The sequence below is a fragment of the Piliocolobus tephrosceles genome, chromosome 7 (genome assembly GCF_002776525.5).
Source record: "Piliocolobus tephrosceles isolate RC106 chromosome 7, ASM277652v3, whole genome shotgun sequence".
NCBI classification, from domain to species: domain Eukaryota; kingdom Metazoa; phylum Chordata; class Mammalia; order Primates; family Cercopithecidae; genus Piliocolobus; species Piliocolobus tephrosceles.
Genome location: NC_045440.1, coordinates 71702087 through 71719909, shown reverse-complemented (window position 1 = coordinate 71719909; position 17823 = coordinate 71702087). Strand labels below are relative to the sequence as shown.

The following is a 17823-nucleotide window of genomic DNA, read 5'->3' as shown; positions in this document are numbered from 1 at the left end:
CCTATCATGGGGAGGGGGGAGGGGGGAGGGATTGCATTGGGGAGTTATACCTGATATAAATGATGAATTGATGGGTGCTGACGAGTTGATGGGTGCAGCACACCAACATGGCACATGTATACATATGTAACCTGCACGTTATGCACATGTACCCTAGAACTTAAAGTATAATAAAAAAAAAATCAAAAAAAAAAAAAAAGAAAATGTGGTAAATACACACCACAGAATACTACACAGCCATAAAAAAGAACAAAATCATGTCCTCTGCAGAACCATGGATAGCTGGAGGCCATTATCCTAAGTGAATTAACACAGAAACAGAAAACCACATGTTCTCACTTATCAGTGGGAGCTAAACAATGGGTACACATGGACACAGAGATGGGAACAATAAACACTGGGGATTCCAAAAGGGAGAAGACAGGGAGGAGGGCAAGCATTGAAAATTTACCTATCAGGTACTATGTTTACTACTTGGACAATGGGATCAATAGACACTAAAACCTCAGAACCACACAATATACCCACGTAACAAATCTGCACATATACTCCTGAATCTGGGAAAAAAAAAAAAACCCGGCCCCACCTCTCAGTACTGCCACATTGGGGATTAAGTTTAAGCATGAGTTTTGGAGAGGACAAATATTCAAATCGTAGGACTATCAAGAGAGAGTTTTTAAAGTGCAGCAACAACAGCAGTGAAGAAACTTTCAAGTTCTGTACCAGTCTAGGCAAAAAGAAAATGCAACATTTCTGCAAACTACATCTTTTCATTTTCCTCTAGTCCTTTCCTACTATCAAAGCAATATATCTAAAAGAAAAAAACTGCAAATTCCCTATACTCTGTGATCTTTATATTCCATGAAGAATATAATTAAAATATATAATTATATTTTATATATTATTGTATTTTATATTTTATTATATATTTGTACATAACATATATTTTACTTTGTTTTATATATAATTATATTTTATATTATATATAATTATATTCTTTATATTCTACATTCTTTATTCTGTTTCAATAAGCACTTCAGGTGATTCTGATGCACACTAAAGGTTGAGAACCACTAGTCTATGAGAAGCATAGTATTCATATTTGAAGATATGAATGTATAATCATATTCTTTATGGAATGTAATTATATACTACATGCTGTTTATTTTACTGTATATAATGTATAATTATGTATTATATTCTGTTTAACATTTTTTAAAAGTACTTAAGTCCCACTTTCACAAAATAAAAGGCACAAATCTTAAAATGAAGGATACCATTTAACTACATAATCATCTCTATAATAAACTAGATCTAATAGCAAAATATAGCCTCTTTGGGAAATCACAAATGGTTCATGTTAACTCCAAAGACTACTATGTATATGTGCAAATGCTCACCTAGAAAAGTCCAACTTTGAATTTATTGTAATCATTAAGCGGGGCATCAGCCAGCAGAGTTAGAGATGCATTATATATCTCTGACCCCCACAATTACAAGGACAAGATTTACAATTGGAAATGAGCATAAAGGTATTGTGCTAGAAATTAATGTTTGGCTTTGGTGTTCTCCTGGCTTGCAGCAATATATAGTTGATCATATAAACCAGGGAACAAATTAAGTAGCACGTCCAATTTCTCTGTGGTTCCACTGCCCTCTAGTGGCTGTTTTGAAACTAGTTATTAACTGATAGCCTTCAAAAGTCAACGGGGATTCTCAAAGAAGGGAGGGGAGAACACCAGCATCAGCAACATCCGGGAACTTTTTTAAACATGCAAATTTCAAGTCCTACCTAATGCCTGCTAAAAAGAAACTCGGGATAGGGGCCAGCAATGTGTTTCAATAAGCACTGCAGGTGATTCTGATGCACACTAAAGATTGAGAACCACTAGTCTATGAGGATAGTATTCATATTTGAAGATGTGAATGTATATAGGTGCATATGAGTATTCTTTTATGAAAGTATTGCTCATAATTATTTTTCTGCTTTTTTAATTTCAAAAGGCCTTTTATATGCACATAACAATCTAGAAAAACCTCATAATTTAGTTGTGGAAATTTAAGTGTTGTAAAGCCATGACCAAACCATATAGAACATAAGAGGATAAAATTAATTAAGTTCATTCTATATTAAAAGTTCATTTTAAAAGCTTACTATTTAGCCACAACATCTGACCAGGATCTTCCCCTTTATTTCTTGGCTATAAAACCAATAAGAAAACGTTTGTTGGATGGAATGAATACTTAATCTATGTTTCTGTGGGATACTTAGCATTCAAACTCCTTAGTAGATGCATATTATTTCCTACCCTTTTTCCCATTACATATATTGTTAACGGGATTGTTCAAGCTAACAGAGACACAATTCCAGCTCTACCTTGAGCTAAAGCTGAAAAATATTTAAGCTAAACTTTTTAAAAAATTATATCATAGGCAAATAAATAATTTAGGCCTGGCATGGTAACTCATGCCTGTAATCCCAGCACTTTGGGAGGCCGAGGCAGGTGGATCACTTGAGGCCAAGAGTTTAAGACCAGCCTGGCCAACATGGCAAAACCCAATCTCTACTAAAAATACAAAAATTAGCCAGGCGTGGTGGTGCACACCTGTAGTCCCACCTACCTGGGTGGCTGAGGCATGAGAATCACTTGAACCCAGGAGGTGGAGGTTGTGGTGAGCCACGATCACACCACTGCACTCCAGCCTGGATGACAGAGCAAGACTCTATCACAAAAATAGTAATTTTTAAATCATGCATAACTTAAGCATAGCTCTAGGTAACCTATTCATCAGATAAAGACAGCATGGTTTCACAAAAAATAAACTGGATTTGAGGTGAAAAATCCTGAGATTTGATCTGTGTGAACTTTGGCAAATTACTTAAACTCTATGAACCTTGGTTCTCCCAGTTAAAGGGTAGTGATGATAATAATATCTATATTGCAGTTTTTATCAGGGTCATTAGAGATGAGAGAGAACTAAATGTTAAATTTAAAAAGCTTTACACATCTTGTCCAAGTAAATATTACAGACAGATTTTATTTTTGAGGCGAAGTCTCACTCTGTCACCCAGGCTGGAGTGCAATAGCATGATCTCTGCTTGCTGCAGCTTCTGCCTCCCAAGTTCGAGTGATTCTCCTTCCTCAGCCTCCCAAGTAGCTGGGATTAGAGGTAGCCCGGCTAATTTTTGTATTTTTAGTAGAGATAGGGTTTCACCATGTTGGCCAGGGTGGTCTTGAACTCCTGACATCAGATGATCCACCTGCCTCAGCCCCCCAAAATGCTGGCAGAAAGACTGGCAAATATTACAGAAAGATTACTGAAAATGTTATAGATTAATAAGAAGGTGGGTATATCTCTTATTGCACAAATCCTCTCACAAATAACCACTATGAACTCTGGATAAAATACTGACAATTCCCTGAAAGCACTTGACAGCAAAAAAAAAAAAAAAAGCAAGCAGACACTGGAGAGTGATTGACATCTGGAAGAAGGAATGGCACTGAGTGAGAACAGACCCCACTCAGCACATCAACTACACAAAATCCAAATTTAAAAACCTACAGTTTTAGTGGTTTTAAGGCCCAGAGAACAGAGTATACGATGACCACAACTGCTGAAAAATGAGGTGGAAAACCTAGGAGAAAAATAGAACCAACAGAAAGGAAGTCTCACTTCATATATTAATTCTGCCCAAATTTTAGGCTGACCTTGAACTATGCATATAAGGGGAACACCCTATGCAGCCCACTGAAGGTTAAATAAAGATTGTTTAGAGTTCCGAGCTTAAAGTTCAAGTTACTGCCTGCTGAAAAGAAAAAAAAATGTTCCTCTGAAGAACAAAAATCATCAAGAGGATATAAAATGTATCAGTCATACCATCAAGGACACAATTCAAAAATAGTAGCCATATGAGCAAACGTGAAAATGTAACCCATACTCAAGAGAAAAGGCAATCAATGGAGACCAATCTCACGATGACCCAGGTACTGAAATTAGTGGACAGATTTTAAAGCAGCTATTTTAAATATGATCAAGGATATAAAGAAAAATATGCTCATGATAAATAAAAATACATAAAATTTTAGCAAATAAATAGAAACCATAAAAAGAAGCCAAGGAAATTTCAAGACCATAAAAATACAATATCTGAAAAATGTTAAAAATTCATTATATGAACTTAACAGCAGATTGAAGATAGGGGGAAAGTCAATCTGAAGACAAATCCAATCTAAAGAACAGAGAAACAAATTGGAGAAAAATGAACAGAGCCTCAGGAATATGTGGGAGAATATCAATAGGTCTAACACACATGGAAGTGGAGTCCAAGAAGATAAAGGGGCAGAAAAAGTATGAGAATAATAATAGCCAGAAAATTCCTAAATATAAGAGAAGACAAAAATTTACAGGTTCAAGAAACTTGGAGAACCCTATGTAGGAGAAATACAAAGAAAAAACTAGAAAAAAAATACTATATACATGAACACAGTAGTCATACAACTACAAACCAACAGCTAAAGGTAAAAATCTCAAGAACAGCTAGAGAAAAACAACAAATTACACACCGGGGAATAATGATGTAAATGATCACTAACTTTTTATCAGAAACGATGGAGACCAGACAATAGTGGAGTGATGTCTTTAAAACGCTTAAAGGAAGGAAAAAGTCTGTCAACTCAGAACTCTATATCCAACAAAAATATCCTACAAGAATGAAAGATAAATAAAGATATGTTCAGATTTTTAAAAATAAAAAAAGAATTCATCACTAGCAAACCTAAACTATAGAAAAATCCATAATAAATTATCCAGGCTGAAGGGAAATAATAACGCATAGATATTTAAATATTTGAAAACAAACGAAGAACACTTTCACTTTATGATTCAAAGTCTTTTGGCTCTTTATTACTCAGAGATTCTGACTCAGATGCTGCCAAGCAGCTTAACTTCTTTTCTCACCTTCACCCCACAAACATACATGCAAACATATACACCAAACATGCAGAAACAGGGAGCTATGTAATTATACAAGAATTATGTGCCCAAGGTAAACCGAAGATTTCCTGCCTCCGACAAGAGTAAATGGTTCACACTGATTAACTTTCTCAAAGAGTAGCACAGGGGACATATTACTGAGTTTTTGCCCAGTTTTAATCAGGTTATTTAGGCTTTTTTGTTGTTGTCCAGTTATAGAAGTTATTTATATACTCTTAGAAATAGACAGTTCTCAAAGAAGATATATGAATGGCCAATAAGCACATAAAAAGATGCTTAACATCACCAATCATCAAAGAAATCCAAATCAAAACTACAAAGAAATATCATCTCATATTCATTAGGGTGACCATTATCAAAAGAAAAAAAAAAACAGAATACAACATGTGTTGGTGAGGACATAGAGAAACTGGGGCATTTATGCACTATTGGTGGGATTGTAAAATAGTGCAGCCATTATGGAAACAGTATGAAGGTTCCTCAAAACAACTACCATATGATCAAGAAATCCTACTTCTGAATAGGATTTAAAACAGAATTACCATGTGATCAAGTAATCCCACTTCTGAGTATATATCCAAAAGAACTGAAAGCAGAATCTCAAAGAAGTATTTGTAAACCCAAGTTCACTGCTGCACTATTCACAATAGCCAAGAGGTGGAAGCAACCCAAATATCCATTCATCAATCCATTCATCAGTGAATGAATGGATAAAGAAAATGTGGCATATACATACAATGGAATACTATCAGCCTTAAAAAAAAAAAAAAGTAAATCTTGTCACATGCTAAAACATGAAGCTCAGAGACATTATGCTCAATGAAATAGGCCAGTAACAAAAGACAAATATAATATGACTACACTTATATGTGTCTTAGTGTGTTTTCTGCTGAATACCAGGGACTGGGTAATTTATAAAGAAAAGTTTACTTTACTTGTGGTTTTAGAGCCTGGGAAGGCCAAGAGCATCGCACTGGCATCTGGTGAGGGCCTCTTTGTTGTATCATAACATGGCAGAGGGCATCAAATAGTGAGGGCAAGAGTGTGCTAGCTCAGGTCTCTCTTCCTCTTCCTATAAAACCACCAGTCCCATCAAGGGGAACCCATCCTGATAACCTTATCTAATCTAATCTTAAATACTGCCCAAAGTCTCCACCATTTCCAAATGCCATCAACATACATATTTGGAGATTAAGTTTCAAACACATGAAATTTTGGGGGCACATTCAAACCATAGCAATAAGGTAACTAAAGTAGTCAAACTCATAGAAACGAAAAATTATAATTGCGGTTGCCAGGGACTTGGGAAAGGAGGAAATGGGGATTTGTTCAATAAATAGAGAGTCTTAGCTTTACAAGACGAAAAAGTTCTTGAGATCTGTTGCACGAGGTGAATACAGTTAACACTGGTGAACTGTACACACAAAAGTGATTAAGATGGTAAATTTTATATGTTTTTACCATAATTGTTTAAAAATATAAACAATTTAAAATATGACTTAGATAAAACTATTTTAGCACAAATAGGATTAATATAATTATGTTAAGAGTACATTAATTCAGAAAAGCTAGGAAATCAGTAAATAATGAAATGTCAAACCTCTCAAATGCATACCAACTCTCTTTTGTACTTATGAATTGGAGATTTCATGGATGAAAGCATAGCAGATGCTAAAAATTTGTTTTCTTCTTTCCCTTCCTTCCCTTTTCCTCTACTCAAGCTGTCCCCATCTGCAAATATATGCACTGAAGACAATAAAGGAAAAACTCATAAAGTGTTCTGCTTTTCTCTTCCCTTTGCAGTCCTCCATAACAGGTACAGTAGTATTAGTTCAGGAACAAGGAAGAAAAATGAGAAGGAAGCTCAATTCCAGCCTTCTCATTATGAAAACCAGACCATTTCTTACATTTCAGGCTCAAGATGGCAGCTCTACCAGGCAGTAGAAACATATCTGAGTACCCAAGATCTTCAAAACCAAATGAGAAATTAATTTTAAAAATAAAATACTATTATGTACCTCCTATTTCACATAATTAATTTCAAATTAAAGGTGGCAAAAATAAGAGACAATACACTCACATAACACACATTTTCTTTACTAACCAATGAAATAAAATATAAGAAAATATATATCATAAATGAATAGCTTATTCCATTAGGAAATATCTCATTCTACATTCTCTTATAACTGGTTTTCCATCAATTTCATCACATTTTGTTTCTTCACTTCTGTTGGGGTGAAAAGTCCCATAATAAACAATAAGAAAAAGAATTCCAAGAAGAAGAGTAAGAACTATAGTGATACTGATAGGCATAAAATAGTCTGAATTAAAAATAGTGAGAGGGCAAACCCAGAATACAATCAATATCCCCAAAGTGCCCAGTACCCTAACAATATAATAACAAGACATTGGACACTTGGTATTCTGTCCCTTAATATTAAAAAATGTAAAGATAAGAATGAATCCAACAACAATCCTATATAAGAATTCCATACTTACAGAAGTACAAAACTGGGTGTTCTTTTTAAATGCCCATATTATACCTAACAACCAAAGAAATAACAACATAAATAAAGCAATCTTAACATTTACGAATAGTAGAAGTACAACACTCAGCATCCATGATAATAACGTAAAAAACTTGTAAAAGAGATATGTGATTTTGGGACATAATCCATTAAGAAGCTTTTTGTCAGGTAAGGATTTTCTTAAAGCTACTTGATAATCAACAGTTGACCAAGAAATAGCACAGCAAGAGACCATGATAGCCGCATCTACAAAACAAAAAAATAAAAAAGATATTGTTATAGGAATAACAATAAAATATTAAATTACTATATCCCATACATGCTATATCTACATACACACACCCACAAACACATCAGGTACTTTACTCATCTCATCTAATCTTCTGAAGTAGACATTAATATGTCATATATTACATATGAGGGAACTGAGGCTTGGAGAGATACACTGCTTGACCCAAGCTGCGACGCTAGCAAGTTGCAGAACTGAGATTTGAACCTGATTCCAAAATGGATAGATTTATCCACTATATTAGACTGCTTTATTATGATTTTTTTTTAATTCATGGGAAAAATTTTATTGAGCAACTGATATACTCTGTGAGTTAAGAGACTACACTTATAATCCTAGTTTTTCTAGGTTTTTTGACTGCGATTTTAGGCATACACCCAATTCACTAAGAGATAATAGCTTCAAGCAGGGGTAAGGGAAGGGGAGGAGGAGGGGTAGAGAGAGAGAAAGAGGGTTAAACAGAAAATTTAATATGAGATATTAAACAAGCCCAACTTCCCATATCCTGAAGATATTGAAACAAGTGAATGAGTATGTTCTAAAACTTACAAATTTCTGTAGGATTTACATCTCCACCCCATTTTTTCTCAACAAATAACAGAAAAGTAAGTTAATTGCCACTTCGTTTTTTTCTTTCCTTCTTTTTGAGATGGAGTCTCACTCTGTCACCATGGCTGGAGTGCAGTGGTGCAATATCGACCTCCACCTCCCGGGTTCAAGTAATTCACCTGCCTCAGCCTCCTGAGTAGCTGGGACTACAGGCCCACATCACCACACCCAGCTAATTTTTGTATTTTTAGTACAGATGGGGTTTCATCATGTTGGCCAAGCTGGTCTCGAACTCTTGACCTCAAGTGATCCACCCAGTTCAGCCTCCCAAAGTGCTGGGATTACAGGCATGAGCCACTGCATCTCGCCTACCACTTTCTATATAATATGATTGAAAGGCAGACTTACAAAAATGTATGTATTGATGAAGAAAATGAGGACAGGACCTTTATAAATGCATTTGCATGCTTTCTTGGTTTTAGCATACACCACTGTACCTCATTAGTCAAACTTTTTTGGAGACTGATGTGAGTAACAATAAAACTCCAGTCTACTGCAAAGAAGGCTCTGCATGAATTACTCTTTCTCTATTGTAATTCCCATCATGATAAATTGGTTCTGTCCATGCAGCGGCAAAGTGAACCCACGGGGTGGTTACAAATCTGCGGGATCATCCAGGAATGCCCTTGTGACTACCAGGCCATGGTTCAGCAGTCCCACTCTGGCAATGGATCCAGAGGCCAGCCCAAGTGGCTGCCTAGTTCTCTCGGACTGGAGGCTGACTCTACTACTCTTGGCAGTGCTGCCCACCCAATGTGCATGGATTTAACTATAATAAAGAAATAGTCCTGGTGAGACATCCCATTACTATAGCCCCCTGACAGGGTATCTATAGCTCCATGGCAGAGTGTCTGTAGCTGTAACCCCATTACAAGGTGTCTGGTTTGGTGAGTATCCTAGGCACTGCCAATGCCTCCTTCCTTCTCCCATATGGTTCTGTAGCCCCATGATGGGGTGTCTGTCCACAGCCCCATTGCGGGATATCTGTTTGTAGCTCCACCATGGGGTGTCTATCTCAGTTCAGCTCCTTTGGGGGTCTTGGTTTGTCTATAGCCCCACTGGGGGGTGTCTGTCTCAGTTCAGCTCCTGGGGAGTCATGGTTGGCTCTCCCTAACTAGTAGGAAGTCTTGGTTCAGGAGACTTCTCCTCAATCAGGAAGATTTCAGGGAGATTTCTCAGACTGAGAATAGGAGGACAGTTTGGATGAGATACTCTTGGAGTTCTTGATTAGGAATCTGATTTGGAAGGCCTTCTGTCCTTCTTGTCTTAGTGTATGTTTGTACATGTGGAGGGGATCTCAGAAGGAATTGTCTACAGAAGTTCCACAGTCCTAACTCAGAGAACTTTCCTTGTCTAGTCACATTCCATGCGCCTGAAAGAATGCTCAACAGGCCTGTCTCAAGGTGACTATCCGCTCTTCACCTTGCCCAGAGGCCACCCATTGTGAATTACCATTCAGAGGTCATCCTTCCCCACCTGGAGTAGATCAAAGTCAACAGGGGACCAACAGGAGAAAGTTTGAGCTTTGACAGGTTGATACTGGATGCTGAATGAGGTGACTGGTGTCTGTTTTGTTATGTGTATTTTGCTAGAATGGAAAATGTTAATTCGGTTCCCCATGCAGCCCATTAGGCAACATCTTGCACAATTGAGAATCTTTTGTCTATGATTTCATAAAACAGAAAAAGTGGCTTTTGTAAAGTGGGTTGAACCCCACAGCTATGGCACATCAAGCAGGATCATCAAAAGTTGCTCCATTCTTCTGGAAGCTGCAGAGAAAAGGAACCTGGAAACCTGGTATGCCAGCAAAAAAAAAAAAAAAAAAAGCATATGAAATTCTTACCAGCCAAGTTTCTGGTCTCTTTCTCGCTCCTTCTCTGTGTGTGTATGTAAATGGTAGACATCACTATTTGTCTCCTCTGCATGAGTCTGATTGATAGAAAAAAGGATTTGTGAAACTAGCCTTAGGCTGGTGTGCTTTGTGCTAAGAATTTGTCTTTCTGTGTTATTCTGTAATAGGTATCACAGGATACAATGAGGGTTTAGGGCCCCTATAAGACTGCTTTTCAAGCCAGCCCCAGCAGGCTGGTCAGTTACAAACTTTGCTGAGGGTCCCTGAAACCAATACTGGATGAAATTTCTCTATCTTGTTTTGTGTCCTTAAGAACTTAAACCTCGCAACCATGTGGGGATACTTTCCCTTGGTTTCTGCCATCCAGAGGACAGAAATTTTACGGTTCATATCATAGCCCTAAAATTATCTTAAGCAGTCAAGAGCCTTTGCAAGCTTGAAATTGGCTGCTCTAGACTTCTTCTGGGAAGAGGAGTAGAAACCGCTCGATGCTGTGTAGCTCAGTAGCTAAGGCTTTGTTTTTTGACAATGGTAGTCCAGATTCAATTCTTGGCTTCCGGAATAATTTCTCTCTGGTTTATTATGTGCGTAACTTTGCCACATATTAAGGTTTTTTTCCCCTCAACAATCACTTCTGATTTCCTGTCTTGAATTTTCCTTTCTCTGAACTACCCTTGGGGAGATTATAAATCTTCTTTTTTTAAAAAATGCTTATCATCTCTTTAAAACACTTTATGCATCCATGGTTAAGTTATAACCTTAGTTAAAAGTTATTAATTTAATGTGGAAAGTTACTTGTGGTAGAATTCAAAAGCCAGAAATATTGGCTCTTCTGGCTAGAGTCTGGTAACAAGAAATTTAAAAGAATTTTTCTTTAGAAAAAAAAGAGCTCTATGGAGAAAACTGTAAAGGGTTCTAAAAAAGTTTATAAAAATATTACCTTATGGTCAAACTAATTTAAACTATACAGATTTATAATATTTTATTTAAAAAACTAGCTTTAACATTGAAGATGCACTAATGCAAACATGAAATTTGGTTTTCTCATTTGAAAAAGATTTTTATGTAATATTAAAAGATAATGAAAGGGGGGTTTTTGCCCCTTTGGGTAAATGGCAGGGAAAAAGGAGGAGGAAGGACAAGATATCAGTTGGCCTCATGCTATCTCCATTGGGTCTTGTTTGGAAAACTAAAACTCTTCTATCAGAATAAAGGGTTTTGCCTCAAAAATATTTTTTTTGAGTTACCACCTCGGATAAGTAAATAAACTGTGATCCCATTTTGTGATATCCAGTGCTTTATGCCTTTGATATCTGACAAACTTTCCAAAATCAAATTATAAAGTATGCCACTTTCTGACCTAATTAATCCTTTGGACATTAGGCCCCTGAAGTCCAAAAATGATGTGTTGGCTTATTTGGTATAAAAATCATACAGGAAGCACTGTCAAATTTAAAATGGTGTTTGGCTTTCTTTGGGCTATATTTGTGTAAATGTGTTCTAGGTATATGCTCCAAAATTATGTGAAACTCCTACACTTCTGATATGACTTAGTATATGATATCATTAAGAATTATAATTATGTTAAATTATTGTGTGCCATAGAGGTAACACATTTTCTTGTCAATTGTGTCTTTAACTATGGCTACCTTAAGATTTTTTGTCATCCATAGGCAATTGTTGCCTTATTTTGATCCTCTTTAAATGGTGGTTTCCTAATCAGCTATAAAATATTGACAGGTGCTCTTGAATGCAAGTTTCTTATAACTTTGGGGATTATGACATTAGAAAAAAGAGAAAAAACTTCCAAGACTCCCATGGAGAGCTGAAATATTCATGAATATCAAGCAGAACAGGAGTTAACTGAACTATTAGAAGACTTAAGTAATGTTTTTCTGACTTTTTTGCATAAAACATTGCTGATCCTTTTTGTTTCCAGAGCCAAGAAAACTTTTGAGCTATTTACAGCTTTTAACAATTTAGTAAAATACATTCCTATGAACAAAATTTGGAGCATATTTGTTTCTCTACCTAATTTATCCAGAATTTGGAAACTATTTGTGAGTATTCTCAACTTATAGCAATATAGTTATTTGCATAAGTGCAATAAGAATCTGTTTTCTTTTGTAACAGGACACAATTGGAGAAACTGGTTATTTTACCAAGACTTTGACTAGAATGGCATACTTTCTTTAAATAATCAAGGTTGACTTACAGAGCCAATAACAGCCTCTAGGGAAATCTGGCCTCATACTCTGTCTACACAGTCCCTGTACAAGGTTCCTGACCTGCGGTAAGTAAAGAATGTCACTTTCTAACAGCCCTAGGAGCCCCAAGTTATCCTGGGACATCAACAGGAGAGGAATTTTCCCAGCTCATAGGTATTTGAGGTACAAGCCCACGGCTGGGCTCGGCTTTAAAAAATCTTATCTGAGATTCCCCATGGAACAGAGTTCCACCAAAGCCAATTTTAAAAAGCCTATGTGAAAAATAATCTTGCTGCAGTGTATGCAATAATCAGACCAATTACAATAAGACTAAAGTTCATTTTGTAAACAAATTAGTTCTATCATGATTTGTTTTTCATAAAAATGGGGACTGGAGAGAGAAAAATTATGCTTCAAAAGAAAAAACTATAGAACACCTGTTGTTAACTGTTCTTGAGGTTTTTTTCTGCAGTTTGGACAAAATCCTAAATTCTTTGTGGGCTACAAGTTCCCAAACTAATGCTCTCAGATTTTTACTTTTAAAACTGGGAATTGCACTCCTTATCTTAGAGTTCATCATTTACCTTATAGTATGCTATTCCCTTAAATGCTGTACTAAAACTATAGATGACAATACTAACACCTTTAACATGCAAGCCTTGGAAGCCCAGCCTGCCCTGTGTGAATATGATCAGACAGTTGTAAAGTGGTTCCACTCCTCTCACCTTGGGGTCAACACCTACCACCACCATGCCCCTGATCAGCAGGAAGAAGTTAGAGAAGTCTTTGCCCTTTTTCCATCTTCATTAGCCAACACCTTAAGATTAAGAGGTATAAAACCTAAAGAGAGGGACTGAAACTGCCATTGCAAAATTACACCTTAGACAGTGAAAGAGACCGGACGTAACCAACTCCATCTTGCTTCTAACCTCCAAGCTCTCCTTGTTCATTCCTAGGCATAGGTTGATCTAACTTTGGGAGAAGCATAGTTTCTAGTTTTTAGTTTAAAAAAAGATAACAGGCCTTTCCCAAAACAAGCCTCTTTCTTGCCTGAGGACTAAACAGCCTTTGTAAGACTAACAAATTAGCCATGACATTAGAAATTATGGTTTAGGAGTCATGCAGCTGAAGGCGACAAGATTCTGACCCTACCTGAACTGTTCCTAAGATCAGTGCTTGAGATATTTTGCAGACCCTGCACTTGATGGATCAAGTGGCACTACCCAGATTGATATACTGGCTCATCTGATCTTGTAGCCCCCACCCAAGAACTGATTCAGCACAAGAAGACAGCTTCTACTCCCTATGATTTCATCACTGACCTGACCAATCAGCACTCCCAGCTCACGGGCTTCCCCTACCCACTAAGTTGTCCTTAAAAACCCTGATCCCCAGGCCAGGCATGGTGGCTCACGCCTGTAATCCCCGCACTTTGGGAGGCCAAGGCAGGCAGATCATGAGGTCAGGAGTTCGAGACCAGCCTGGCCAATATGGTGAAACCCCGTCTCTACTAAAAATATAAAAATTAGCTGGGCATGGGGTGTGCGCCAGTAGTCCCAGCTACTCAGGAGGCTGAGGAAGAAGAATCAATCGAACCCGGGAGGTGGAGGTTGCAGTGAGCCAAGATCACGCCACTGCACGCCAGCCTGGGTGACAGAGAGAGACTCGGTCTCAAAACAAACAAACAAAACTCTGATCCCCAAATGCTGGGGAAGACTGACTTGAGTAATAATAAAACTCTGAAGTCCTGAAAAAAAAAAACTTGTCTTTTTAATTCAAAAACATTTTAGTTAAAACATAATTTTTCCCTAAATTACCCCATGATATCTTTTTTATAATCAGTTTTAATTTTTATCAAATTAACACATATACAAAGGGACTTCCAAAAGTTCATGGAAAATGGAACTAAAAGATAAAAACAAAAAATATAAACTTTATTTTTTAACATAAGCTCCATCAAGATCAAGACATTTCTATAAACCATGATACCAGCCACATAGTTCATCCCTAAAGAATCGAGGGTCCTGGAAATTTAACCATGTCAATGCAGTCTTTTTTTACATTATTAACTCAAGAAAAATGAGTATCTTTTAACAGATTTTTTAAGGAAACAAAAAGAAGTCAGAAAAAGCCAAATCAGGACGGGCATGGTGGCTCACACCTGTAATCCCAGCATTTTGGGAGGCCAAGGCCGATTGATCACCAGGTCAGGAGATCGAGACCACCCTGGCTAACACGGTGAAACCCCATCTCTACTAAAAATACAAAAAATTAGCCGGGCATGGTGGCGGGCACCTGTAGTCCCAGCTACTCAGGAGGCTGAGGCAGGAGAATGGTGTGATCCTGGGAGGTGGAGCTTGCAGTCAGCCAAGATTGCGCCACTGCACGCCAGCCCATGCAACAGAGCAGACTGTCTCAAAAAAAGAAAAAAGAAAAAAGAAAAAGGAAAAAAAAGCCAAATCAGGACTGTAAGGTGGATGTCTAATGATTTCCTATCAAAACTCTCACAAAATTGCCTTTGTTTGATGAGAGGAGGAGCAGGAACATTGCTATGATGGAGATGGACTCTCTGGCGAAGCTTCCTTGGGCATTTTTCTGCTAAAGCTTTAGCTAACTTTCTCAGAATACTCACCATAAGCAGATGTTATTGTTCTTTGGCCCTCCAGAAAGTCAACAAGCTAAATGTCTTGAGCATCCCAAAAAACTTTGGCACCTTTGCTCTTGACCAATCCACTCTTGCTTTGACTGGACCACTTCTACCTCTTAGTAGCGATTACTTTGATTGTAATTTGTCCTCCGAATCATACTGGTAAAGCCATGTTTCATCTACTATTACAATTCTTCAAAGAAATGCTTCAGGATCTTAATACCATTTGTTTAAAATTTTCATTGAATGCTCTATTCTTACCTGCAGCTAATCTGGGTGCAACAGTTTGGGCACCCACTGAGTGAAAAGTCTGCTCAACTGTAATTTGTCATTCAGAACTCTGTGTGCTGAACCAAGTGAGATGTCTGTGGTGTGGGCTATAAATGTTTCTGCTGTTGTCAGCCCTCTGCAATTCAGGAACAAACAAAATTAATTTTTTCTTCATGTACTGACGTGGATGATCTGCCACTAAGGTGTTCAACATTGTTTCATCCATTCTTAAAATGAGTTATCTATTTGTAAGCTGCTGATTTCTTTGGGGCATTGTCCCCATAAAGTATTCATAAAGTATCAATGATTTCACTATTCTTCCAACCAAGCTTAACCATAAATTTGATGTGTGTTCTTGCTTCAATTTGAATATTAACAGAATTCATATTGTTGTGATGGGGCACTTTTCAAACTGCTATTATCTTGTCCTTCTTAGTGCCTCAAATTGGATTCTGCTCAGACACATAATAACAAGTTAGACTGAGTTTATCTGGGGAGAAGGAAAATGTAAAATCCATTCATCGTTTTTTTCATAATATGCATTTTCCATGAACGTTTTGTTGTTTTGTTGTTGTTGTTGTTGTTTTGTTGTTGTTGAGATGGAGTCTCACTGTGTCACCCAGGCTGGAGTACAGTGATACAATCTAGGCTCACTACAACCTCCGCCTCCTGGGTTCAATTGACTCTCCTGCTTCAGCCTCCTGAGTAGCCGGTATTACAGGTGCCCACTACCATGCCCAGCTAATTTTTGTATTTTTAGTAGAGACAGGGTTTTCCAGTGCTGGCCAGGCTGGTCTTGAACTCCTGACCTCAAGTGATCTGCCTGCCTAAGCGTCCCAAAGTGCTGGTATTACAGCCATGAGCCACCACACCCAGCCCCATGAACTTTTTTAAGTCCTCTCGTACATCGTTTTTAAAAGTCAAAAAGTTCTACAAAGTATATAAGAAAAATGGTACCTTGCTCTACATCTCCTCACCCCTCAATTGTAACCCCCAGAAGAAATCACTATTAACTCTTCTAGCTTTTCTCCTGACATCTATTGTCATATTTATAAATAAAATATATAGTGCTTAATTTATTTTGTACACTGTTTATTGATTTCCTATTTGGAAGAGGAAATGTTAACACATACACACATATATACACACACTTCTTCCATTTTCCTCTCCCTCCCCCATCCACCCAAAAGAGCAACATCAAAATTTTTGGTAAATATGTGGTGTTTGCCTTATGATATGGTTTGGCTTTGTGTCCCCACCCAAATCTCATCTTGAATTGTAATCCCATAATTCCCACATGTCATGGGAGGGACCCGGTGGGAGGTAATTGAATCACAGGGGAAATTTCCCCCATGCTATTCTCATGATAGTAAGTTCTCATGAGATCTGATGGTTTTATAAAGGGTCTCTGCCTTCATTTTGCTCTCATTCTTCCTCCTGTTGCCATGTAAAGAAGGATGTGTTTGCTTCCCCTTCCGCCATGATTGTAAGTTTCCTGAGGCCCCTACCAGCACTGCAGAACTGTGAGTCAATTAAACTTCTCTTTATAAATTACCCAATCTCAGCCAGTTCTTTATAGCAGCATGAGAATATACTAATACAGTAAATTGGTAACAGAAGTGGAGTTCTACTATAAAGATACCCAAAAACAGAGAACCCAGACTAAGATGGCCGGATATGAAAAGCTCCGGTCTGCAGCTCCCAGCAAGACCAACGCAGAAGGTGGGTGATTTCTGCATTTCCAACTGAGATACCAGTTCATCTCATTGGGACTGGTTAGACAGTGGGTGCAGACCATGGAGGGTGACAAGAAGCAGGGTGGGGTGTCACCTCACCCATGAAGTGCAAGGGGCCAGGGACCTCCCTCACCTAGCCAAGGGAAGTCATGAGGGACTGTGCTACCAGGTCCAGATACTATGCTTTTCCCACGGTTTTTGCAACCCACAGAACAGGAGAACCTTCATGTGCCTGCACCACCAGGGCTCTGGGTTTCAAGCACAAAACTGGGCAGCTGTTTGGGCAGACACCAAGCTAGCTGCAGGAGGTTTTTTTTTTTCCTAGCCCAGTGACACTTGGAACCCCAGCAAGACAGAACTGTTCACTCCCCTGGAAAGGCAACTGAAGCCAGGGAGCCAAGTGGTCTCACTCAGTGGGTCCTACACCCAGGGAGCCCAGCAAGCTAAGAATCACTGGCTTGAAATTCTCGCTGCCAGCATAGCAGTCTGAAGTCGACTTGGATGAGCGACTTGGATGATCAGTGCGGGGAGGGTGTGCACCATTACTGAGGCTTCAGTAGGCGGTTTTCCCCTGAGAGTGTTGAGGAAGCCCAGAAGTTCAGATTGGGCAGAACTCACCACAACACGGTAAAATGGCTATGACCAGAGTGCCTCTCTAGATTCCTTCTCACTGGGCAGGGCATCTCT

The 17823-nt window shown here is 38.1% G+C and overlaps 1 protein-coding gene across 3 annotated transcripts in view; it reads right to left on the bottom strand.

The window, feature by feature from the left end:
* Window positions 1-6904: 6904 nt before the first annotated feature.
* XKR9 (XK related 9) overlaps window positions 6905-17823 on the bottom strand; it is a 56154-nt gene continuing 45235 nt past the window's right edge. For 2 of the 3 annotated variants that reach the window (XM_023184033.2, XM_023184034.2), the window contains exon 5: window positions 6905-7772. In XM_023184033.2, coding sequence (XP_023039801.2) covers window positions 7144-7772 — 629 coding nt within the window. In that variant the 3' untranslated portion in view covers window positions 6905-7143. The remainder of the gene's footprint in view (window positions 7773-17823) is intronic. The other variant, XM_023184035.2, reaches the window with a different exon arrangement.